The sequence below is a fragment of the Cottoperca gobio genome, chromosome 24 (genome assembly GCF_900634415.1).
Source record: "Cottoperca gobio chromosome 24, fCotGob3.1, whole genome shotgun sequence".
Classification (NCBI taxonomy): domain Eukaryota; kingdom Metazoa; phylum Chordata; class Actinopteri; order Perciformes; family Bovichtidae; genus Cottoperca; species Cottoperca gobio.
In genome coordinates this window covers 4187963-4214738 of record NC_041378.1, presented here as the reverse complement: position 1 = coordinate 4214738, position 26776 = coordinate 4187963, and the positions used below count along the sequence as shown (strand labels likewise).

The window sequence follows — 26776 nt, the reverse complement described above, 5'->3', positions numbered from 1 at the left end:
CTAAAATACTTGCCTGGTTAAAACTATACACTACTGTACACACACTAAAACACTGCAATAAATAGAAGTAAAAACATTTACTTAAACTATGCAATGAAACAACATAATAAATAAATATAATATTCATTAAAACATGCAACAAATGTCCCACACAAAATCCAATATTTCTCCCTTCATCATGTGAAGACTTGCTTCCTCATCTTAAATAAACATTTCATTATTATCATGTGTTCTGCAACACTCTAGTTTGCTGAACGACTGTAGTCGTAGAGTAGTTTCGTCAAAAGTTGGAGTTAGATGTTGGCTACATCAGAACCTTATTTCCATATCCCATTTATCAACTCTTCTTTTCAACAAAGGCAAAAAACGTCCCTACTTTTCCATATAGCTTTTGTAATGCACATTAAAATAAGTTTATGGAAACGCTAACGCCGTTGACCGACCAGGCAACGTCTTATTTTCTAATTCATAGGCCTACGCTAAAGTGTTTAAATTACTAAAGTATTCTGGGAAGATGGAGATTTCACAACGTAAAACATTAAATCACTGTAATTGATGTGATTTAATTTTGCATTGACATTAATAACTAGTCATACCTTGGGGTTTTAGTTCATTTATAGTCCTAATCAACAGTTCTAAAACGTCTCTTTCTTCCATTGTCGCTTCTCTTTCTCAGTTTCTCTCTTGTGGCTGCATGTGGTGACATCTGTTATACTGTGCCCTGTCTAACAATTGATTTATGGCTCCCCATGTGGGAATACTTTGTCTGCAGGAGGTCCCCCTGACCATAAGAAGAGACATTGAATCATCTGATGTGTGAATAAAGCGTTCAAATCAGACCGATATAAATCTAAGCCTGGATTTTATATAATCCATATTTTCCTGCTTCAATTTTACGCCCCAGCTTCGAGGTCTCAGGTGAAAACAGCGAGTGATTTAGAGCAAATGTTGCGTGCTCGTAACTAATAGTTATGAGGACTGCAGGAACAAGGGGTTTGGGTGGATTTCTGAAGGACGTTTTTGTTGGAGATCAGGTTCCTAACATCCCACAAGGCATGTCGTGTTCCCGCACTGAGAGGGATATGTGAAAATATCAGTCAGCAGATCAGGGCAGCCTGTTGCACGGAGGTTATCAACTGTTTTTCTGCAACAACACACCTACATAAGCTTGTTTCAGACATTAATGTTTTCTAATTGTCACTTTAAAATATTCAGAAAAGTATTTTGAAGAGAGTTGCTTTAGCATAAAACGGATGATTTTAGGCTTATCAAATGTATTCTTTTTTATCGTTAACTCTTATTTCCAGACAAAAGTACCCTAAACATTATTATGTTCTGCTATGAACTGCAAAATGTTAATTGTAGGGCACATTTTTGTAAATCTAGACAATCGAATATCTTCAAGTCAGTGGAAGCAAACCTCAAAAATCTAATGGGAGGGGTTTGACATGTGTTTTGAATTAATGTCCGCCCCTTTCCCCTCACAGGGCAACAATAGCACTCTGCTCTGGAAGTACAGTAGGACACTGACAAGAACAAGTCTGTTAAAAAAAAAAAGCTTTATTGAAGTTCGATGCAAACCAGTCGCATTTCATTACAACACACAGGTTTACAAAAATAGTAAGTTTCCCTTTTTGTAAGATGTTTTTTCTGTGATATAAAAGGTTATTTATGTGTGTATCATAAGACCTAAAAACCCTCTTATAAGTCTTTACTCTTCTATCTCAAGTGTTAATAGTAGAAACTGAGGCAAATGTGACACTCGAACTGCCACTTCGGTGTTTTTAGTGTTATTACTTGACATGTTTACAAACATTATTATTCATTTTGTATTTAATGAGTTTCATGTCCTTCCAAGCCTTCATACCTCTTAGAAGGAATAGTTCAACATGTCTTTGAAATATGCTTATTTTTCTTTCATACCCAAAGTTAGATGAGAAGATTGTTACCACTCTCATGTCTGTGCATAAAGGAGCATAAGGATTAGCAAAGCTTAGCATTAAAAAACTGTAGCTTATAAGAAATAGTTACAACTCCCAAATGCAATTAAACAAACAAGATACGCGTTAATAAGTGAGCTTTTGAAAGTCAGGCTACCTGTTTCCCCTAGCTTTCTGTTTTTATGCTAAGCTAGGCTAATCACCTCCTGGCTCCAGCTCCAAATATGAGTGGTATCCCAAAATGTTTCGACAAGAGTTACTTCCTTCGTTCTTACAGATGTTGCATACAATGTAAAACAAGAAGGTTATCAGAGCACAAATTCAGAGGCCGTGAATTCTGCAACTTTTACTTCTTCAAACACTGATCATAAAATGACTGCTTTGCCCAGAGTACCTGCTCTGAAATGCCAAAAAAAAGATAAGCAAACCTTATATTTTTACACTTTAAGAATGTATAAAGTGCCATCTATCAGAAAAATCATACATCATACATAATGTAAAAACAAAGAGATATTTATTACGCCCCAAGAGGTTTTGGTGGCTTGACAACAACCTTTTCTTTTCTTCCAGTACATTCAATGTACAAGACAAGACTTCCATAACAGATGTTTTTTGAATTCCTGTTAATCTCATCATGCAAAACAAGTTTTTAATTCTGGTAAAATCTCATACTAAGTCATCATATATGGACAGAGCTTGTTGTCTTTGGGTATTCTTTGGTTTTGGTGGACAAGGAAACACTCATCCAAAGAACCATGTGTTGTATGAAAGCAGTTTTCAAACCCAGACCATTTCTGGCCTTAGGTCCTCTTCTTTCTCACTCCTCAACAGTTCAGTTCTGTTTTCTATCTTCTACATTTCTTCTTGGTTCATTTCATGTGGCCATGTCATATTATCAGGGGAAGCCTCCTTTAAAGACAAACCCCAAATTTGATTTGTCGCATTTGTTCATGAAGTTCTCGATTGTCTTGCATAATCCCATAGAAATTATTTATTGTGTCTCTAGTCACAATGGATGATATTCCTTCATCTGTCTAGTAATTCTTCTTTGTACCGTACAAATGCCCTCTGGGTCCACGTCTTCGTCCATCATCCTATTGTCTCTTGGACCTAGATAGCAGGCGTCACGGTTCGCTGCAGGGTGTTGATTCGGGCATGGGGGTATGACAAGCCTGGAGGTCCAGGGGTTCCTGGTGGTCCAGGCGCCCCTACTGGCCCTGGTTTTCCCCTTGCTCCTGGTGGCCCAAGTATGCCCGGTAGTCCTGCCTGACCCTGGATCCCTGAAGGCCCTGTGGTTCCTTGGTTACCGTCTAAACCGGAGAGGCCAGCATCACCTTTCTGACCCTTCTCACCACGCGGTCCTGGCGTGCCAAGAGCCCCCTTAGCTCCTTTGATTCCTACTGCCCCTCTACTGCCACTGGAGCCTGGTTCACCAGGAGCTCCTTTGGGCCCAAGAGGACCCTCCTCTCCAGAAGTTCCACGGGTTCCTATCGGGCCTCGGTCACCTTTACTCCCAGTCAGTCCCATGGGTCCTTTTGAGCCGCTCTCACCGCGGTTCCCTTTGGGCCCTGGTAGTCCAGGAGCACCTGTTGAGCGAGGAATGTGAGGTTAAGTGTACATTTCTAGGAGTGACCTTTTGGTCAGTTGGTCAATTTGTTGGTCTATATGCTCTTGTCCGACCAATTCTCATTGGTTGGACAATCGTTGGTGTTATTTAAAATATAACTGTTTAATCCATTTTTCTTAGGGCCATGTGTGTGTAAGAGAGGTGCGGCACAGCCTCAGGAGAGCGCACAAGTTTGCTGCAAAAAACGTTTTAAATTTAAATTTTTGACCCCTCAAGTTGTTGAAGACTAGGTAGAAGTTCCGTTGACCAAGATTTACTTTGGTTGACTACAGCCCTGTACGTTTCAACAACATCTACTGTACCTTTTACTATAGTGAAGTTCTTTATGAGCTGGATATGATGAACGTCCACAAGCTTCATCTCCTCCATCACCATGGACAGATTCCTGACGTCCACATCCAGTCGGACATTCAACAACATGTTTTGCTGTCTCAGTGTGTCGGCCAAGTGGAGGAGTAACAATACTGTGTTGTTCAGATTCTGCACAAAAGAGAGGAGGCGGGGGAGAAAATCTTTAGGAGCACAAACACAAAGAACAGGGAGAGTAGAATAATGACAAGAAGGACAAATCTGGTTAGTACAAGTAATAAGTGTCAACAATTACAAATCATCTTAGCTAACATTTAAGCTAAGTGTTATGCATTTGCTGTCAATAACATCAAGCTTGTTCATGCATGAGCTTTTGTAACAAACAAATCAAAGATGCTTGCTAGCTATAGCTAACTTTATATCAGTTTGTCCTGAAGTCTCAAAGCTCCAGCAGCACATGGGTCATCAAACATGCATTTAAGGAGCATAAAAAAGGCAACCAATCACCATGTAATCCGTGAATTAAATACACGAGCTGGCAGTCATGTGTCTAATGTTGGATGTATTTAGAATATTTCAATGTTATAGTGGAGGTGTGGTACACTAGGAAACATTTAAAAATACAATCTCTGCATCTGCAGGACTTCAACTCTAACCTGCACTTTTTGTGTGTACTTGTCAATGGATACAAAAGCAAGAAGAAAGACATCTTCCGTGTTTACTACCTGTAGATCTTCAGTGTGTCTGCCCATGCGACTCTGGCACGACGAGCTCTCGATGTTGATGTACTTGTACATGCTCTGGACGTGGCTGACGGTGGCGTTGATGCTGGAGGAGATGGTGTCGATCTCCATGGAGATGGAGTTCAGACGACCATCCAATGCAGAGAAGCGCTCACCTGTCCGGTTCTCATAGTACCTAAAGAGGATGGTTGCAGGTTACAGTGTAAGTTTTTACATTTCCTGAATGATCATACACTTTCTTTGTGCGCCTGTGTGTCGAGAGTGTGTGGATATGATTTATGCACGTTCTATTCATGTTATGGGGACATCTGTTCACAATGTCACATGTGGGGACTCGCCTCCCATGTGAGACAAAAACTCTGGTCACCACAAGGTTAATCATCTTTTTTTCCACCCCCTGACTCTAGCACCAAAGATCCGACTCAGTAAAGGGTTTGGTTCCACAATGTATACAGTAAATCCAGTCGGGTCCCATTCTTTTACTGTGGGTCCCAGGTCTGTTTAACATTATGTGTAATACCCATGTGCATCCAAGGCTGTGATCTGACAGCGCTGATCATTATGGAAAAAATGTGTGTGTGTGTGTATTGTTATTTGGATGACATAGTGCAGTGCCGGGAAATAAAAAACAACTCCAGAGCCACAATGAGTTGAGTGACTTCAAAGGCAGAGCGGGACAAAGGTTGTACCCGGAGAGAGCAATGCTAACGTTAGCAGCCGTGGCAACCAGCAATCGTTATTTTAGTTTGAAAGGGCAAACTGTTGAAGTTATCTTTATCATGCTAGATGCAACAAAACAAAGTTGTTATGACAACTCGTAAATAAACGTTAACGTGTTAATAGCAATCAGCTGTGAAATCGGTGACGATCGGGACTTTGTCTGCTGGCCAGGTTTGGATCCGACATTTCTGAGTTTACGTTGAAAGGAGCCAGTTGAGGTGGTTCGGGCATCTAGTAAGGAGCCACCTGGGCGCCTCCCTAGGGAGGTGTTCCAGGCACGTCCAGCTGGGAGGAGACCCCGGGGAAGACCCAGGACTCGGTGGAGAGATTATATCTCCTCACTGGGAACGCCTCGGGATCCCCCAGTCGGAGCTGGAGGATGTGGCCCGGAGAAGGGAAGTTTGGGGTTCCTTACTGGAGCTGCTGCCCCCGCGATCTGACCCCGGATAAGCGGTAGACGATGGATTGATCGATGGATTTCTCGGTTTATTTCCGGGTCTTTTTGTGTTCGGGCACAAATCTTTGGACCCGTGAAGACCTCTTAGTATTAAAGTTAGAATTTGACTTAGATAAAGCTGGGTGAAGGTATGCATCAGGCATGAAAGGCTACAGTTAACCTCTAGGGAATTGATGTTAGTCAATACAATGTCCTCTCATGTGTCGTAGTGTTACCTGGAATGGTAGTGAAGGTCATGCAAGTTCTCCTCGTGTTCATCCATGAAAGACGTCACATTGTCGAGCTGCATCTGCAGGTTCATCACCTGGAGAAAATACAGACATGTTGTGTTTCTTTACTTGTAAGGAGGACACTCATTAACATACCGTATACAGAAAAGCTGGAAGTCTGTTACTATAAAACAACAGCTGGAAGCGTGAAGTTGCATTCACGGTAGCTTAACATTGATCGGGAAAAACGTAAAAGCGAAAGGACTGGAGTGAATGAAACAACATTTCTGTGGTGACTGTTGTTGTTGGTGTGCAGAAGGAATCTGTGCTGTGGAAATGTACATCATACTAAATGTATCAAGGTAACAGGTAAACATGGAGGAAGTTTTCAGTTAGCATTACTGGGAAGGAGGTAAAAAGGTCCATCGCAAATGTATACCTTTTCCAAATAAAGGCCTATTTCCCTCTCTGCAATTGAAGTGCCACTATTTTGAGAATTTACAGTAATGCATTGCATAGACCTGAACCCTAATTTTAACCTTTACTTCTAAAACCAAGTCTTAAAAGGGACAGTGTGTAGGATTTGGTGCCATCCAGCGTTGGGGTTGCAGATTGCAACCAACTGAATACCCCTCCGCTCACCCCTCCCTTTAAAGTCTGTGGTAACAAGCCACCGAGAGCAAAACCGTGGAAACGCTGTGGTATCTTTAAGGACCTTCTCCCCGCTCAGAGGCCATCCTTACTACTACACTTCTTTAGGAGCAACGAAGAAGAGGACCCGCTAATAGACCTTTACTAAATACTACACCCTGGCCCTTTAACACTCAAACAGACTATTTAGACACCTCTTCTTTTTCCTGAAGGGATGTTTTGTTCTTTTTCAAATTAAACTCGGAAACACAAACAGACACACACCTGCTGGGTGAGGTCGTAGTACACCTCAGCGGACATGGCGATTCTCTGGTGATCTGCTACGATGTTGTTTTGAAGGAAGCGCATCGTTTGTGTGGTGCTGCTCGTGTTGGATTTGATTGCGCTCAGAACTCGGCTGTAGTTCTGCCAGTCGGCGGTCAACTTATGCAGGACCAGAGTCTCCTCATCGGCTTTTCTCTGCAAGGCATCTATCCACATTGTGCTGCAGAGCAGGAGAGAACAAAGAAGACCTTGAGGTGCAGTGTTTGCAGTATTTTTTTCATTTTAAGAAGCAGGCAAAAGTGTATGACGAGCACATCATTTATTTATATCTTACTATATATTACTTCCTTAATGGAGGAACATTTTGCTTTTCTTGTTAATAAATCATGTACACGTTGAAAAATCATCACCCCATTACAATTTATAGTAGTCTTTCAAAGCAGCTCATAAAAAGATGGATGATCAACTCCACCGGTCGCGTTCTACCGTAGGTTTAAATCAGCATCATGTGTCCCAGCTGTGCCTTTTCCAAATGGGAATTCCCAGTTGTTATTCTTACTGTACTTTGCCTTCATAAACAACGATCTCCTTGTCAGAACATTGCAGTTGTGGCTTCTTGCCTGCTGTCAGCCACTGATTTTAAGTTTCCATTAAAATTCAGTTCACTCAAAGGTCGTCAACGCTAACAAGGCGTGAAAGTAATCTAGCGTTGTGACTAAATTGGAATTTCAAAATAAAAAACGCTCTCTTATTTTCATTGATGAAAAAAGACAGAACAAAGCAGAATATTAGATATAAAGTATTAGGACATCTTTTCATTCACCTGAGTGCCACCGTGGTGTTAACCTGCTGCGATGTCGCTTTGACGTCGTACTGATCCTCCACCAGCGTCTTCATTTTCTCTTCAGTTTCCTCGATCACGTCCTTCCAGCCCTCCACCCGATCCAGGTATCTCTCCAGCGACTGGTTGAGAAGTTTGATTGATATGAGGTGGTTTTGCATGTCACGTGTCAGCCGGTTGCTGGTGGTCTTTAGCGTGGTCTGGGTCTGAGAGGCCTGGTCCAGAACCTGGAGGGGGACAGTTAGTTAGTTTTATCTCTTTACAAGCGACTTGAAGAGCTTGTTTTGTGGTTCACAACACAGCACCTGCTCCTGTCCCAGTATCATTTTCTGTATGTCTTCGAACTCTCTCTTCAGCCTGCTGATCTCCTCGCTGTACAGAGTCACATCCAGACATCCTGAACAGTTAGAGGTGGAGCTCAGATCTGAGAAGGAATCAGAGAAAGAACAGGAGTAAGGGGGGGGGGGAGGGGGGTGAAAGCAAAGATATAAAGACAGCGATGCAGGGAGATGTCTGATATATATATTTATATAAACGCTTCTGGTATCCATATGTGTGTGAGAGATCCTTTGAGCTTCCCTGACATCACACTCCATCATCCGTACTGCTTCACACTTCATGAATGACCTTACAACACCTGGGACATGTGCAGGCTCTGTGTACTGTAGTTGACCAAACAATCGCACCGCAAGGTCCATTTAGTGGCTGTGCTGGAGCTTTCAGTCGTTTTATATTCCTCAGCAGATGGGAAGATACTTTCACTAAATGTAAATGTGACTAAATGCACGTTGTAGTGAGATTGTTTTTTATCAACTGCTGGTTCCAAGGTTAAGAATTTTATTTCAATTTTCGTTTTTAGGCCAAAGTGAACGAGAAATCCTGAAGGTGCTCAGAAAGATCGAGTCTTGCACACACACACACACACACACACACTGAGCAAAATATGCAGTATAGCTAGTAAATTAAACATTAAAGAACTCTGTTTTATGTGTGCATAAGTGTTTTTCCATTGCTTTTGTTTCCCCACGATGTTTGGGGTCTCACTCGATATAAAAGCTGCTTTACCCTCTATTCCTTGCTGAACCCTGGTGATCGTCTTGTGGTAGCTGGACTCCTCCTCAGACAGGTTGTCAACCTTCCTGAACACTGGAGACACCGCACAAGTTAATCAAAGAAAGCAACAGTTGTAAAATGATTCTTAATCCCAAATTCAGGATTTACGTTTCAGTGTAAATCAATTGTGAATGAAATCATTATCTTTCAAACACGCTAAGAACCATGTAGGGTGGTTTCTGAATGCTGAGGAGTAGATACAGAAGGGATCAACATCAGCAGTGTTTCCGTGTTAACATGACATAAGAAGTATTTAAAGGAGTAAAAACAGGAAGTTGTAATTTAAGCCCCCCGACAGTGAGAAATGTAACCAAAACACTGATGAATGATGGTTTGGACAGCTGGCCAGGTCCCGCTCTCCCAACATATTTCCCAAGAGAGCAACAATTATTTAGTGAGTGTGAGTTTGTGAGAGTGTTAGTTAGTATAATGTGTGTTTGCAGACCTTTTCAGCATCTTAAACCCTGACTCTGGGGATTAATGCAGTTGTGTGTGTTGTGTGTGTGCATGTATAAATGCTTCCACATGCTTATACCACCTGCTCTACTGTATTAGCTGCTGTGACAGTGAGGATGAACATGCCTCTGGGCGTTTGATGCAGCGGTATTTGTTTTTATAATGCATTGGCTGTGACGACTTGACAAAATGTATTTCACTCCAAACAAGAGCTAAAAGAAATGTGTTCCTTCATTCCACGTTTGTTACTTTACAGATTGTTGCTAAAGAATTTGTTCCTATGAAACAGATGTCCAACATGGAACAGAAAATCAAAGGTTATTTGTATCTGTTTTTCCTTGAGCACATGCACAGTCGGGAGTTGCAGCCAAGTGAAATATCTTTTCTGTTTACAGTCGAGTTTCCAGAGCTTTGGTCTCGTACAGCTGTGCTGGAAGTTGACTCGAACATAAATTAAGCTGTTTCTGCGTATGAAGCATTATAGAAGAGAAGCGACGCTGTGTATGTGGTGTGCATGTGGTGTGCATGTTCATATGTGTGTTGGCACACGTTTGGGTACAATGTTTGTAAATTGCACTTGGATTTGGACGCTGATCATCTTTTCTGAAGCTCATTAAACAATATATTATGTTTCCGCAGAATATTGTTATTGAGCACGTGATGCAGACGTTTAACTTAGAGATAAAAACACGTCATATTATTATAATGTTACACGTTTACTGGCTAGCATCCAACAGCTGGTATCGGTTAAACTCTTCTATCCTCACAACGCGTACACTTTACAATATTATTGGTAGTATAGCTAACAAAAAACTGCTCTTCTGTATGTTAACACTCCTTTGAAAGGGACACTTGGAGAGCGCATTACTCCACCAAGGCTGTTTCCATAATGCGTGTATCCTCCCTGTGATTCAGAACCGCCATATTAATTATTATTTTATTTTATATTTGGTTTTAAAATGCGTCTTGGGTGATTGAATCATAAGTGGACAGCTGTGTACTTAACATAAACGACCACCGAGACGCATTGTGATCACTTTAAACTAATTAAAGAGGTGTTCAGGGACGCATTTGACCGCATACTTTTGTTTCGTGAATGCTGATGCGTCCTGATGCGTCCTGATGCGTCCCCGACCAGGACGTAACAGGAAGATATGTAATCAAAGCTGCGGCTCTGCTTTTGTTCCTCATTTTTGAATCTGAAAAGCCCATAGTGATATTATTAATAGTGCGTCAGAACTCTTGGGTGATTTGCGTTGCCTTTGGAACAGACACGATTTCTTCTTCTGTTTTCAATTTCCTGCAGACCGTGCACAGGAAGTGCATTGCTGCCTCCCGCCGGTTAAACACAACAATGCATTTGGTCTTTGATGTGCGACGTGTTTATTTGCATTTAGAGCGGGGAAGTGAGATCTGATCCGAAGTCGTCACTCAAGGACGCATGTGGAGACGCATTCTAATGCCAGGTGTGAACTGACACAGCTGACCACTGGTGATCGAAACACCCAAGATGCATGTTAATGCACGGTGTGCCTATGTTTCTGTACAAATACAAACTTGTTCATGTGTTGTGGGATTTCACCCCACTCTCACCAGGCCTCTCTCTCGCTCTCTCTCTCTCTCTCTCTCTACTCTTGAGATCCCCGAACGGTAGTAAAAGACGAAGATTTACGACTTTCAAACCTAATAAAATGTGATGTTAATGTAAAAAGCATCTGTTGGTGCGGAGCAGCTGTCAGGTAAAACATGGCACACAGGGCACATGACCACGTTCATTTGATCTATGGGAGTTAAATGGACTGTGTTTTATTTAAGACGGATACAGCACACAGAGAAGTATGATCTTTTCCCATGAAAAGATCATACTTCTAACTCTTCTTAATGCCTCGTGTCAGCGTTAATCGGTGGAATGACCTAATTAATTACAAGACTGTCGACTGCATTAACCTGAGAGATTAGTCTCTGTGGCTTTTACTTTACAGGATTCATTGACTGCAACTTGATTGTAAAGGAGCTCACCAAGCGATGCCAGCACGGCCACAGTGATGATGAGGAATGCAACAAATCCATAGAGGATTTTGACAGCCAGCTGTAGAGAGTGGCTCTGCTGGCACCTCATACAGCCGCCTCTGCTGCGACCTGGAAGAACAATGAATTAATATACACAGATACTATACTCTAGTATGTTTTGTTAGAATCGTTGTAAAACTATTAAATAAAATTTCCTTCTGAAATGTAACAGCAGGCAAACTCAGGAATGTATATACAAGTCATGCACACATGGCGTCTGTGTACACAGTACGTCATTGGTGTAGAAAACCCGTAATGCAGATGACATTATGTGTTGTTGTTGTCGTTGTTAGACTGTGTGTGTGTGTGTGTGTGTGTGTGTGTGTGTATGTGTGTGTGTGTGTTTGACCTTCACCTCTAAATGAAGGCATCTCCTCCTCTCCAGTGAAATCCTCCTCTGGAAGGAAGGAGGGAAGAATGCAAACATGACAATTTGACAACACGTTTGTTCTACTGAACAAATAACAAAGAAGACACAAGCTTTAATATTTATATAGTCACACCAAAGAACCTTTACTTTTGCGGCGTTACGCTACTTCCTGTCTCGTTGTTTTTACGTTGGAGTGGACGAGTCAAACGGCTGAAGATAAACTACCAAGTTATTATCTTGCAATCTGGGTTTAAACATAATAAAAAATGAACAATTGTCTGCCTCAAGAATCGATACATCCTCACAAGAACAGAATATCGCGATACTTAAGTGTAGCGATAGTTTCTTACACCCCTAACCATATTATCTAATCTTTAATATCATAATCCAAATCATATCCATAAGGTTAGCAACTCTTATGGAGCGCAGAGTTTTGGGGAGATTCTGGAGATCATTTGTGGAAAAAACATCTTTAGTTCTGATAGTAAGTTTGTTAAAATCGTCTTAAGCTTAAAACAATCGACTTCAATCGTTGATATGCGATCCGACTGACCATCATTTATGTTTCTTAGACAATAGAAAACCTCGATCATTACCTTTGAAAAGCTGGTTCTCGTATCCCCCATAGTTGTCTGCCAAAACAAAAAAGAAAGAGAGAAAGAAAACAGACATTTAGCTGACTGAAACCAATTCTGCTGGAGCCACCAAGCTTTATGACTCCCGTCGTAAATCATACAAACCGGCTGGCTCACAATCCCCTGCAGCCTGCCCCTGAATCTGCATTGTTCAGTGTGAAGCTGCTATCTCAGCACAATCAAAAGGAAGGTTTTTGGTTCGGCTCAGGAGAAATCAGCGGCACAAAGTGTGAGAACAGTCGTTGGTTTTGTTTGCTAATTCTGGAGGGAGTATTGTGTGTCTGCGGAGGCTGTCATCACACATTCTTAGCTGCAAAGGACTGAAACAAGAAGCATGACGTCCACATAATGTAACCAGAGGGCCTAATAAAACACACAAGGCCTAGGATGCATTCAGCGCCATGTTTTCATAACTGCATCTAACAGCGATGGCCTCTATCCAACACGTCATTAACTGTACACCACCCAAACTGGCACCCAACCCCACACCTGAGGCACTTGTTTAGGAAGCAAAAAAACACTCAGCGGAGCAGCAGGGGAGGCTGTTTGTGAAGGAACAGAGCAGGGAAACACACATACACTCATTAGCAGGGAAAAAACCAGAGGTCTGGCAGGTTGCTGAGACAGTTGGACTCTTTGCTATGGTGCCGTGTTGATACTGCCAAAGGAGCTGGCCTTAAAGCAAACAGTGTCAGGCTGCGGAAACATTGCTGTATAATATAAAGTATGTGGTCGCACATGTTACTGCAGACCTGCCCCTGAACATGAGCACAGCTAAATTACTTCTTAATGGCGTTTCTGATTGTAGAAATGTGGAAAATGTGTTAACAGAGTCTAGACAGATGTGATGTAATCCTAAGGAATATTCCACCCAAAGAATATATGCTGTGAGTCTTAACACTCAACATCTGTAAACTGTAGGGTGGCTCCAAGACTGTTGTATGCATATGAGGCTCAGGTAGAAACGGAAGCGTGCAGCTGACTAATAACATCCAATCATATGCATATGCAGGAACCAAAGCAGCCTTTATAATCTCCCACTTATGTTGATGAAAATATGGCACTTAGTGAGCATACAATGGTCTGAGAGGAAACTGGGTCGTTGGGTTGAAATCCATTGTAGTTATTCTGAATCCAAACTGAATAAAGATGGAGCTACAAACCTTTTAGAGCTACCTTTGGACCCCAGAGGGAATGAGTTGTTGGTGCTTACAACACAGTATCTCTTTAAGTAATACATTTGTGGAGACAGAACGTCCGAAGTTGCGATGCTTAATGTCAGGGATACAAAATGCTAATGAGAAAATGCATTAAGTGTGACTTTAGTTGTCCGTTACTCCCAATGTTTGTCCCTTTAGTGTGTTTTTATGCAAGTGAAAAGTACTTTTCACTCTGTCTTTGAGTTCATTTTGAGTTGTAAAAACATCTTTTATATTTCAATTTTATTCTTCAAGCCAATGCAAAATGTTGCAAAATGATAATTGAAACCAAAATGTCTGCTGTGAATCAATATCTGTGGTTAACCGCACATCAGCTCAACATGAGGAGAGGTCTGACCTCTCATCGGGAGAGAACGAGAGAAGAAGAGAAGAAGAATAAAACCAGGAGCAGTTGCACACAATGTGTTTTCATAAATATGATGATGCAACAAGTTATTTCTATTCTAGTCACAATAACAGTCTGTGCAACATTATGGGATTTGTGGTGATACACGGGGGATGACATTTGAGAACTTAAATGTTATGTTTTCCACAAATATTGTTTACATTTGGCTTAAACCAAAATAAAGAAAACACACTTGATGTAATCTCCAAAAGCAATGTCAGTAGAGTTTCGATAGAGCAGAGGACACAAACGCCACAATGAGGTAAATGTTTGTGTCGGTCGGCGAAGGAACAGCTGAGTCACACAACACGAGAGCAGCGAGACGAGACATCACATTCAAAATTCAGAAAACTCGTAGATCAGCAGTTGCTAAAACAAAAAGAGAAAAGCTGACCGGCACCGACTCTTCCAGGAGTGCACTGACTGATGTCTGGCCTTTTATTAGAAACATGAAAACATGGTTATTACCTCCACTGAGGTCTTTGGCTCGGTTTGTCTGTTTATCTGTCGACCGGCAGGATGCGAAAACAACTACTGGCCACATGGTGGACGGGTGGAGCTAAGGAAGAACCCTTTCTGATTAGGTCGTGCTCTCCGTGATTAGAACAATACACATAGAAAGGCCTGCAGCTGTCGTGTAATCAACTATAAGCTGAGATTAATCTTGTGTGCTGACGTCTTTATGTAAAAGTCAACAAAGCTTCCAAAACAGTCTGTGATCGTCTTCTTAAACTAGCCCTGTTAGCAGGAGGACTCACGTGATCTGATTCCTCTGTGGAAAAGTTGAACTAGCTTAAGGTAGAGCAAAAGATGTCATTGATAAAGTAAAGCCACGACTTCAATGTAAAAGCAGAAGCAGAGTCGTGAGAGTGTGGGGAGGGGAGTACTGAGCTCACATACCATCATTACTCTGGGTTCAAGCGGAGAGCTTCTCGTGTCCCATATGGTCTAAATCCCATTTCAGGAACTTTCCCACCGTGATTAAAAATGCATTTCTGGGGAGAAACTGAATACTTGTCATTTTTCTGGATTTCTGGTCAGATTGAAATGTTTGAATGTCAGCACATTATTTGCTATTGGAAGCTGAAATATCCTCATCAGCATCCACCCTCAAATATCTGCCAGCTCCTCAGGTTAAGTTTCTCCTCCTTCTCTGTCCTCATGTTTTCTCTGCTCTCTGCAGAAGAAGAAAAAACCCCCTCACGTCTTGTTAGTGAGGAAGCTGAGCTGTCCAACACTCACAGAGCAGAACTGAGCTGATCTGACAGCAGCACGGCCCGTAGCAGGTCACACCTACACAGTCAGACACTGTGGATCTACTGACAACTGTACTCTGTGTTATTCGTTGTATCATTTACACTTTAATTTAATAATGCTTCAACGTTTCAAATGAGTTTTGTTTCATTAACAACCTCATTTCCTCTCCACACACCGTCTTTGCTGTTATTCTTGTGAATTACTGGATCATTTTACTTCTTCAGGACTCTAACAAATATTAAAATATAAGGGACAGGACATTATTTGTTTGTGCCCTTCAAAACGGTTTTAAAATAATTGTTGAAAAATAATAAAATGATGATGAAGAAATCCTGATGTGGGTTAAAATAAGGACTTTATATAAGTAAGTTGAGTGACCGTTTATATTTGATAACTACTGGGTTGCACAACTTACAAACAATACCAATTCTAAATATTATTTGGGACCAAATTCTAATTTGAGAAATGCATTCTTAAGGAAAACCTGTAAAGCAACTGAGATTATAACTTGGAATATGTGGATCATTTGCAGTTTAGTGTTCTGCAGAAAGGACCAAAGCAGACAGGTTGTTTATCCAGACAGTGAGGCAGACTGAGGATGGAAAAGTTTAGCTTGCAGTTTAAATACACACTGCAGCATGTGTGCACTTGTGCTGTGACAGGAAGTAAATATACTGAAAGGATGTGTAATGGAGGGAGAGACTAAAAACAAAAAATGTTAAATAATATCCAACAAAACTAAACATTTCAAGAGTTTTTCCAAAGGAGGTAAAACTCCTGAACAGCGGGGAACTCAGTAAAAGTCATGAAAATGAATACTTTTGCCAAGAATACTTTTTGTGACCAATTAAAGCGATAATTTATCTGTTTTCTGGGTTTTGTAAGTAACATTAAAGGAGCTCAACGTGAACCACGTGATTAAATATGCGACTGCAATCCTGGAGAAAGTACGGTTCCCTCAAAGCGCAGTTGAGGATGCAGGTTTAGATGTTTGGGAACCCACTGTTGTAGGAGACAGGGTTTTCCAGTCAGTGTACTGTACTGGATGGTGCTGGTTCAGATGCGGTGCAGACGACCACACCTGTGAAAATATCAAGCGCCGCACACAGGATACGAGATGGACATGTTGCGCGTTAGTTTACAGAGCTTTTCTGATGGTTTCTAATCAGTTCCATATGGAGACACGTGCAGGTGAATGTGAGGATCAATAACAGAATAACCCACTGGGTTCAAAGTAAGTGAAAGCAAGGACAGAACCTAGTTGTTGTTCTTCACCCACATGGAGTCACTCAGCCCCCTCCCCTCCCTCCCTCCGTCCTCTTTCACCATCGGACCTTTGGTGTTTGTGAACGAAGCGCCAGGCCTGCACTTGAGTCAGCGAACCCTCAGCTCCACTTCATGTCTGTGGTTCCTCTGTGGTGGTTGCTCTTAGGGTGGTTTTGGACTTTCCAAACCCCGTCCAGACCCCGTCCCTCCCCTTCATTCCCCCTCTAGACTTTACTTTCGCTAGGGGATTGTGCAAAATGTAATACTTGGTTGGTCACATGCCCTGAATGTCCTGTGATCTCACTCCACGATTTAAGCGACACATAGAGATGCCCTCTTTCAAGCAAGCTGTTCCATGTTTCAGTCTTTCATTAATTCACTGAAGTTATTTTGACCAGACAATCCCGTCAAGAACCTCAGCATGTCCCAGCTTTAAGTGAAACCAGGAGCCCCGAGATGGGCCCTGCTCCAGATTAGAGTGGAGGTCTTGACCACAGCTCATGAAACCAAACGAGTCCTTCTCCAAACCTCTGTTGACATCCAAGCCAGTTAGGTGCCCCCTGACTGGAATGTGTGGTCTCCTCGCAGAACTATAAACGCCCGGTATGTGTTGCTGCGGACTGCGAAGCTCAAGTTATTCACGAGCCATTACAAGAAACATTTTATTTTATTGTGGTGCGGCAGTGAAACGAGAGAAACGGAGTCAAGATCCCATAAACGCATCATGTTTTCTCAGGATCCAAAAAAGCTTTGGAACAGCCATGCGGAGACACAGAGACAAGCCGCGTTAAGTTCACGGAGCTTTACAGGCCAAAGGGTGCGTTCAATATTCTCCAATGCTTTATTTGCAGGCCTCTCAGTATTTATTTGTTTCACATGATCACCTTCTTATCGGAGCTGTGCACAGACACATAATAAAGATAAGAGTAATGTAAAGGAAGTTAAGATATAAGGTTAAAAGTATGTGGACGCCTGAATGAGATCTAACATCAGTGTTTGTTAAAGGGATATTTACACATCAGTAAATTAAAACGGGTTGCACCACGCACACTAGTTACTATCTAAAGTTATTGATTGTTAATACAAACGTACTACAGCTAACTGCTAAGTGTAGCTAAAAGAAACGACCAACAAAGCTAACGTTAGCTAGCTTTCTAATAAATCACCTGTTCAGGTTGTCGAGGTAATGGGTCAAAATGCTGTTTAATGATGAAACATTAGCATAATCAAGTATTTTCCACGCAATCTAAACTGTGTGAATACAACTAACTAAAACATTGCTCTATTTCATACCTATATTATAAAGAATAGTCATTAAAAAACATGTCTGTGCCTCCAAAAAAGTGTTTTTAGAAGTTATTATTCAGCTTGTGATGCTACAGATCCAGTTTTCATAGTTCTATAGATGTTTTCTAGCAACTACATCCCTAAAGTCAATCTTAAAGTTTTCATGGAGCAACCTGATGTATTAAATCACTGCTTTGAAACTAGTTAGTACTTATGGAGAACTTAGGAAGGACTTACAAAGAACCAAATCATGGAGTTTGTGCCATTTTGTAATATTGAATCAGGATAAGTAGCAGAAAAGCTGTGAGAATGATCTCTGTATGCTCGCTTCCATCTATTGGAACGAAGGGGAACCGAACCAAAAGTACACAGAAGTATGTGGACATGAGTTTCTGTATGTATTATCAGTATGAGAGGTACATGAAGAGAAATCTACATCTGGATACTCAGACCTCCACCAAGGCCGTTTCCATAAGTGAGAAATAACGTCTGTATGCGACCCGTGTTTTGGATCCGCTTCAAAATGTACCAGGTTCTTCCTTGGACCGTGTGACAACCTTCCACCAGGTTTCATGAGGGGTCAGTAGTTTCTTCAGTAATCCTGCTGACAAACAAACCAACAAACCGAACCTCGTCGGCGGAGGTAACAAACAGCTGCTACTACGAACCACTACCTTCCTAATAAGTATCCAGGAGCTGGAGATTCAACATTTGTACGTGTATTCTGCGAGAGTCCAGCAAAAACATTTCAGAAAATGAAAACAAGCGAGTGAAAATAAATGGTGAAAGTTCACACTGCGTGCAGAAAGAACGAGTCAGTAGGACGTTTTCTTTGTTCTCCTTTTTAATCCAAATCCAAAATGCTTTGACTGTAAACGCTGCCGCAGCAGAAGTGAAGTTTAAAACAAGAAAATCTGTCTCTCCTTCTGCACCTCCCTTTCTCCTCTGCGCTCACTCTTTCCTTTTGCTTTGCCAGCCATACACCTGCCTCACCTCCTCTCACTGCCCCTCCTCTCCTGCCCTGAGAGGAATGTGTGAGGCAGCATGTTTAGTTCTGGTCGGGCAGCGCTGGAAACCACATTAACGGACCTCCTGCTCTGTTTGGATGAGGGGGATTACTGTATATGTTCCTGGGAGTTCATTTACTGTATCGACTCGTAGTTCAAGGCAGCTTCTCCACTTCGGACACAATGAGACAAATGAACCACGAGTGAAGTGAACCCTAACCCTAACCCAGCCACCTAGCTGTAAGTATGCAATGTCATACTTACAGCTAGGTGGCTGCAAGCAGAACATGTTTGTTTGCTTTAAAGAAATAAGTGCATAAATTGTGAAGTTAGCAGAGCCACAATGAGACCTGCCGCCCCGTTACTGTCACCTGCCTTCGACTCTTGTAATGACGATTGCATTGATTTCTGATGGAGAAAGACAAAAGCAGTTTCTCACGTCTAAAACAACAAGTGCTGCTAGCTATCGACTGTAGCTACTTAAGCTAGCCCTAAGAGTTAGTTGAAAAGGCTTTCATCAGATGACTTTTTAATGCTTACAGCTGACTTGTTTTAAAATGAGAACCCTGTATCGAGGATTTTAAGTATGAACCTGAACCGTATTATCGCGCTAAAAGACCGAGGCTAACGTCGGCGTCCTCTTCAGTTGATCCGTGTCGATGCTAACACAGACAGAGAAGCAGCTTTGCTCTTGTTTTACAGTGTAGAGCTAGTAAGTCGTGGAATAACAAGTATGGTGAGTGGAAAATGAGATCACACAGGTGTTTTCATTCTGTCCGGCGGCCTAGTTTACGTTTACGTTTTCACATCGAGCGTTACAAGAGAAGCGTCCTGGGCTCGGCGCACATTAACCAGTAGTTACAGTTGCTAAGCTATGATTGGATAATTGCTGTTTGGGGGATTTACAGCATTATGGTCAATTAAAATAGCGCCACCGCAGAACTAAATCCAATTAAAGAGACACGCCTCCAAGTTTTAAAAAGAGAGAAGGATGCTGTTAGATTTCAGTTAGCAACAATAATAAATACGGGAATAAATCACGCTTATGCCAATTACTGTTGGCTATGAATATGTCAACACTTCTCAACGTCTTTCCCAGCTGCTACCCCACATGTGGGATTTATTCCTGCCCCCTTCCCCTCTGTCCCACTGTATCCTCCCGTCTCTGTCAGCCTTTCACTTCTACGAGCCCCGGCCCTCTTCAAAGCCGCTTGCAGCTCTCCTTTCATGCCATGTTGTTAAAAAAAACTCAAATTCAAATGATATGTTTTCGCTCGTTCTCTTTTAAAAGGGGGGGGGGGGGGGGGGGGGGTGGTATTAAATCAATCTGTGGCCGATTGGCGGGGATAGAGAATATTTTACGTTTTATGAAACGGGGCTGTGGCGTGCACGCACACACATTTAGAGATTGAAAAGCTGACTGATCAAAGTCTCACATCCAAGAACAACAAACCGTTACTTTCTCAGGATCCACACGGCCAAGTTTCAGAGCCGATGAGAAGCATATGTGGTCGCTGGTGCCCTGTGCAGGTGCCTGCCTGCATGCCACAATGACAGATACTGTTCCTGTATACAGTGTAGAGTATTACCCAGTCGTTGGTAAGAAGTGTTTGCACAAACTAGAGTATGAAGATGGGACGTGTAGGTGCTCAGACTCAACACAATATGAAAGCACAGAAGAGAAATGACTCTACCTTTCATGATGCCTCTCTCAAGAATCCTTTATAAACAACGTGCGGTCTGGGTTTGCTGATGCTTAACTCGATGCTGGTGATATGTCAGTCCTCTTCACCTTTTCTTCCACAAAGCAAGTGTCCAGGAACAACAAAGGCAGTCAGCGATGTACCTTTGAGGTGTCAGCAAACTCATTCGTGAAACATTTTTCCGGTTTTCCAAAGAAAGGAGAAAGCCCAAAAGTCCCAAAAGTCCTTACTTCCACATATTTGAAAAGTGATGAACAACAAGCAAACACTTCACGATTCAGCCACATTGAATGTTATTCCTTTATGGGCAAAAACTGCACCTCTGCAACCTGAAAAACTGTCTGCTAGCTAGACTATTTCAAATATTCTTGCAAATCTATCAGTGCTGAAGGAAGCTGCTCAAAGATCCTCTTAAGTTTTGAACATGTGTGTTTGCCTGCAGCTTTCTCTGGCATCATCCCTCTCCCATCCAGAGCCTGAGGAAACTAAACCTCCTCAGACTGAAACCATGTGCAACTTAAGAGAGGGAGGGAGGAAATGGAGCGGGAGGGGAAGAAGAGAAAGAAGAAGGGTGGTGAGAGAGAGAGAGAGAGAGAGAGAGAGAGAGAGAGAGAGAGAGAGAGAGAGAGAGAGAGAGAGAGAGAGAGATGGGAGGGGAACAAAGAAACTGGAAAATGAGGGAGGGACTGGAAAAGGGGACAGGGTGAAAAAAAGAAAAGGGAGGGAGGGAGGGTCCATGTGTTTTGTTGAAAGTCAGTTTTGTGGCTGAGGCTAATTGTTAACAAATGTTTGAACATTGTGGCGTGAGCACCTTGAATATCAGTGGCCTTGGCCTGCGAGACAGGAAAACAGTTTCTGTGAACACACACCTACACACACGTCAAAGCTTTAATCCTGATCTGGCACCAGTTCCCAGTTTTGCTCCCGCTAACCTCGACTACCAACGTGTAAGACTAAACAGCAGGTGTAATGTTCTCACCGACACACACACACACATCCGGCCTTCCAGCTGACGAGGCGGCTCCGGCGTCTGTCTGGCATCGTGGAGTTTCAGCTCTTTACTTTCCTCTCCTGCAAAAGAAGAAGTTGGGTTATTATTCTGTTCATACTCACGCACAAAATGTGAACACATCAGATTGTAATCATCGATAGATTAATGTATCACTTTAATGTTGCAGCTGGTAAAGATGGAGATAATCTAATTAGGCCACTTAATATACTTCCAGCGCTACAGGGTCTTCATCAGGCAACAACAACAAATGGCCAAACAATAAAGAACTGTTTGATAAACACTTTCCAGCAACGATGCCTTGCCATGATTATACTCTTATCTGCATTACATCTGCATCTCCACCGTGACCTCCGTGTATAATAACCTTTTGATGAATACTTCTACTTCCCTGAATGGCTTCAAAGCCACATCCTTCTCTCCTTCCTCTTTTTCCTTTACAAGTTGTTTTGGCTTTTGATGCTGCAGTTTATACAGATGAGGATCCCATGAGGTCATTTAATGAGCGACATCAGTCAGCTGGACTTTGATCCTGAAGCCACCAGAACGTGAAGTTTCTGAACCAGCTGAGTTCATGCACATTCTGACACACTCACGCGTCCACACGGAAACGTGATTTCCCCGAAATTGATCCCAGAATCGTCCAAATGTTTGAAGTTTATCTGCAGCCTGTCAGCCACGGGTCGTTCGGTACCACCAATGGGACCAATTAGGTGATAATTATGTTTTGTGTTAGAAGCCAGCGGAGCAGCTCGTTCAGAGCTCTCTGTGTTTGTTTTGAAATGTGGAAATCCATGCCACTGGTCGAGGATTGGCTGCAGAGCTACGTGTTTCAATTCACTAGTTGGCCAATTTAACACTGTAGCAGCATGGCACATGATGCACACACACACACACACACACACACACACACACACACACACACACACTGACAAAGTGGAGCAAAACACAAGTATGCAAAGGGTCACGTAACAGATAATTAGTTTAGTCACAGGGTCTGCAGCTGGTAAACTGTCAACACTGAGCAACACAAACTGAACAAACCTCAACGCCAGCAAGTTTAAGCTCCACATGTGCAGTGCTGGTGTGTGTGGCTTTAAATATCACTGCTGACTGTAACTGTAACAAAGGAAGTCGTAGCCGATTGTTGGGAACCTTTTTCTCATATTAGTGGTTGTGCTAGAGCCAGAGCTGAACACTTATAGTAAGACTTGGACTCCAGTGTACAGCGGGGTTTTTAGTGAATTTGATTAATTAAATGTCAGCTGGGTCTGAGGACTACAAGTTTGAAAATAAATAAAAGATCTGAAGGTGTTGGAGAGAAGTGTTTACCAGACCTGCGCCTCATCTCTGCCTGAGGCTACATTCTCTGCTACTAGCATTACACACCTCAATCTCCAAGTGAACTAAACTGAGTTGCATTGTGGGTAATGTAGGCGCCAGGTTTTGACAGAAAACAATCTGGTTCTGTTGCCTCAATTACATATTTTTGAAAACTGAGTCTGCCAATGTTGTAGGAGCACATTGCTAAATGGGTGGAGTTTTAAAAGCCAAAACAAAAGTAAGAGACAAAGAAAAGATTAAAGACAACAGGAGCGAGACACCTGGTCACTTAATCAGTCTGTGTTCTTTAGAGATCAAATGATGTGTATTTTTAAATAGTCAACAAGATGTGACTTGCAGCTGGCTTTTGAAGACTTGTTAGTTGACCCGGACCCCAAAAGATCTAAAAGCAGCGGTTGTTATTCTAGTGTTTCTTCAAATTAGGACGACATTCCTCAAACCGCTGTTGCTAAGAGGTTGCTGTTTGGATCATGTTGGGCAACGTTTCGAGATCAACAACTCGAGGCAATGCGAGTAAAGGGCAGAAACAGGGAGACGTCGACATATGACCACATCTGGTGCACAAAAGAGTAATTTAGACAAAGACAACGTGCGTAGACAACCTCGCCTCGTTCAATGAACTGCTGGCGCAATTAAAAAGTGCAGTGAACGTAACTAGTGCTAACACCAGAAGAAATCGTTAATCCAAACATAATATTGATTAAAACAAAAGACACACAAAGCCCGTTTCTTGTTTTTTTTTATAAATACGCCTTAAAAACAAAATTCCTTTGGTATGTTTATCCAGACAAGTTTCACAATCGTCGTCTGAATTTGTTGGACTTAAATTAAATGTGCATGTGTTTATGAGAAATGTCCTGCAGCTACATTCTGGTGTTGATTCAGTGTCTGAAAACGCTACATGTAGCATCTTTCAGGTGTTTGTTGTGCATGTATTAGATGAGGAGCATCTTCCAGGAGTGTTCTGTGAGAGAGTAAATGATAAACACTGCGAGGTGATCCAAGAATCACATCTTCTGCACTGCTGACAGCTATTTGATCTTTTTGCAACAACAACACGTCCATCTTGGTTTGATGAAGCTCCGTCCAGATTGTGTCGTGAAGCGGATAAATCTCCAGAAATAGACAGCAAGGGAGAAAGAAGAGGAACAAAGTGATATCACATGTCACCCCTGATTTAAACACTGTCTGTCACGTGTCCATGCTATGTTTTGGAATGGATAGAAACTTTGTTTAATAGATTAAAGTGAAGTGACGGATGCTGTGTTTCGTGCCTGGCTGGAATGGACAAGTGGGGGCCATATTGGACATGTTTTCACAGTGTCTCACTCACATTTAGAAGTCCAGTATTCTCTCCATCCTCAGCATCTTTACACAGGTCACTATTGTTGATTTACTTTCAGGGGGCTCAAAGTGGCTCCATGTGGCCGATGAACAACGCTGAAATGTTGAGCCGCTAAATATTTATATTATTTTATATTTATATAAGTGCTGGGTAAAAAGAAAGAAAGATCCAACACACAGTAAACAACTGAACATAAACATTGTGTGTATTCAGTGTAAGAATGGCGCTCCTGCCCCCTAGTGTCACATTCAGCTGTTGCACTGATGGACAACAAAGATCCTTAAAATAAAGATGTTTTTATTTTAAACCCCACGCTGTAACATAATCTAACAATTCAAACCTGGATTTTTTTTAAGTCTGATTTGTTATATTTTAATTTTAATTTTCTTTACCTACCAAGCCACAAGGGCAAATCATTTCCTTCCTGGTGTTTCAAAACATTTAAGTTTGACAAAAAACTCAAATCTACACAAATATAGGCCGATATATATTTTTATTTTCTTTATCTTGCAAGAGCCTGACAGTTTTAAAAGTAGAGTTTAAAACTCTTAATTGATTAAAGTGTGTGTGCATGTGTGTGTGTGTGTGTGTGTGTGTGTGTGTGTGTGTGTGTGTGTGTGTGTGTGCGTGTGTGTGTGTGTGTGTGCGTGTGTGTGTTTTACTGGAATATCCATCTCCTTTGATGACACAGTCCTCACTTGTTGTTTTTCAGGATTAAAGGATTACTGTTCTGTTTGAAGATACTTCAGTATTAATAATACTTGGTTTGACAGATGCTTGATTCAGTTATGTGTGTGTGTGTGTGTGTGTGTGTGTGTGTGTGTGTGTGTGTGTGTGTGCGTGTGTCAATGTTTTAACCCTTTTGGGCTCCTTCTTTTGCTGTTTTAAATTCACAAAAGCTACATCTAATAATACATATAGTAAAAGTATGACACTTGGAAGTATGATTAAGTAGCTAGACAAAATATATAAAAATAATACAAATATTATAGTATTATATATAGTATATAGTATAGTATTATAGTATAAATAGTTTTGTATTTCAATACTTCTGGCTTGTCTTTTCAAAATCCAGTTCAAATTATAATATATTTTCTTTAACACATTTCAGTAAATAATGTATATAAAAACAAAAGTATGTAAAAAATTATGCTTTGCTTAATACTTGCTGTCAATGTAGGAACTGTGTAATTATCTGTGTTATGAATGTTGCGATACACTTTTGTTTATAAGCTTAAATTACATATGTGTGTGTGTGTGTGTGTGTGTGTGTGTGTGTGTGTGTGTGTGTGTGTGTGTGTGTGTGTGTGTGTGTGTGTGTGTGAACCTGTACATATAATCAGGTTTTATACCATACAGATAATGAACCGTGAAAGTGTAGTTGTTAAATGTTGAGTCACGGTCAGGATGAGTCAACTGTTTGTCTCTGAGTGCTGCTGCCAACACATTTCAAAAATGCTGGTCCAAGTCCTCTGGCTCACGAGCGTCAAGTTAGGTCGAGTTAAACACCGGTAAACGCATTCGGATTTCAAAATAAAAGCAAAAATGTGTTATAGTGGAGGAAAGGGAGTCACTCTTCAAGCGCAGTACAAATAAAAATGAATGAATCATAGTATAATTACTAATTTTATATTGAATGAAGCGATTTAGATTACATATAGCCTATAGATATATAATACCAATATATGGACTTCATTAAAAATATGTAGTGAAACTCAAGTAAAATGTTTCCTCATGACAGAAAACTTATTTAAGTACAAGATATTTTATTATAGTACCTATGCAGTGGTGTTTCAGGTGGAAACAACTACTTTGGATGGATGCAAAACCAGAATATTTCACAATTTGACAGTTAGCGGTTTGACATTTCCCACAGTTACATACCTGTTCCCATCCATTTGCTATGGCCTACTGTCAGTTTGTCATGTTTGACAACGTTTTCTACGTTTTCCTGCTGCTTTCTTGTTTGGAAATCTTCTCAGAAAGATGCTTGATATCCTTAAAGCCTGTTCTTGATCAGAGATCATCCCCACCGAATAATAAAACACACAGGAAGAACGTCTTCTCTGTCAAGCTAGCTGTTAGCAGTTAGCCATTTTGTCCTGGAGAAGCTCTTCACGCTACATCAGATTATTATTATTTTTACTAGTTATTACAGTGAATTGGAGCCTACTTTTACCATTACAATGTCTCCTAAGTTGGCGTGGTTTAATGTATTTTCATTTTATGTTGTTAACATTCGATATTTACACAGCTATGTTAAGCATTACGAAAAGAAGTTAGCTAGGGCGTTGGCGAACATTAGCTGACAGTTTGACCAACGTTAACGCGTTGTTGCAGATCTCGCGAGAGTGTGTTGCTCCGAGACAGACAAATCAGACAAATTGGTCTCGAACAAAGTTAACTTTCTCCTGATTTGTCTGTCTAAAAAAATTATATTTTACTGTCAGACTGTTCGGAAGATATGTGGGCATTTTTTTATTTCGGTGACAATGGAGCTAAAGAATCGGTCATAATGTTCACGTCTACAAATTAATGGACTCAGACC

The 26776-nt window shown here is 41.5% G+C and overlaps 1 protein-coding gene across 3 annotated transcripts; it reads right to left on the bottom strand.

Annotated features, from left to right (window-relative positions):
* Window positions 1-1563: 1563 nt before the first annotated feature.
* On the bottom strand, window positions 1564-26234 carry scara3 (scavenger receptor class A, member 3). Of its 3 annotated transcripts, XM_029425795.1 has the most exons (14): window positions 26113-26234; window positions 21510-21601; window positions 20522-20673; window positions 12367-12402; window positions 11756-11797; window positions 11350-11469; window positions 8827-8907; window positions 8067-8185; window positions 7744-7988; window positions 6921-7140; window positions 6012-6100; window positions 4602-4794; window positions 3870-4047; window positions 1564-3526 (listed from the first exon to the last, which is right to left on the bottom strand). In XM_029425795.1, exons 3-14 carry the CDS (start codon window positions 20526-20528, stop codon window positions 3051-3053), a joined length of 1806 nt encoding a protein of 601 aa, XP_029281655.1. In that variant the 5' UTR covers window positions 20529-20673; window positions 21510-21601; window positions 26113-26234; the 3' UTR covers window positions 1564-3050. The 3 variants fall into 3 exon arrangements, with proteins under 3 accessions (XP_029281655.1, XP_029281656.1, XP_029281654.1); XM_029425796.1 differs by lacking the exon at window positions 20522-20673; XM_029425794.1 differs by lacking the exons at window positions 21510-21601; window positions 26113-26234 and having other exon boundaries at window positions 20522-21035.
* Window positions 26235-26776: the final 542 nt, after the last annotated feature.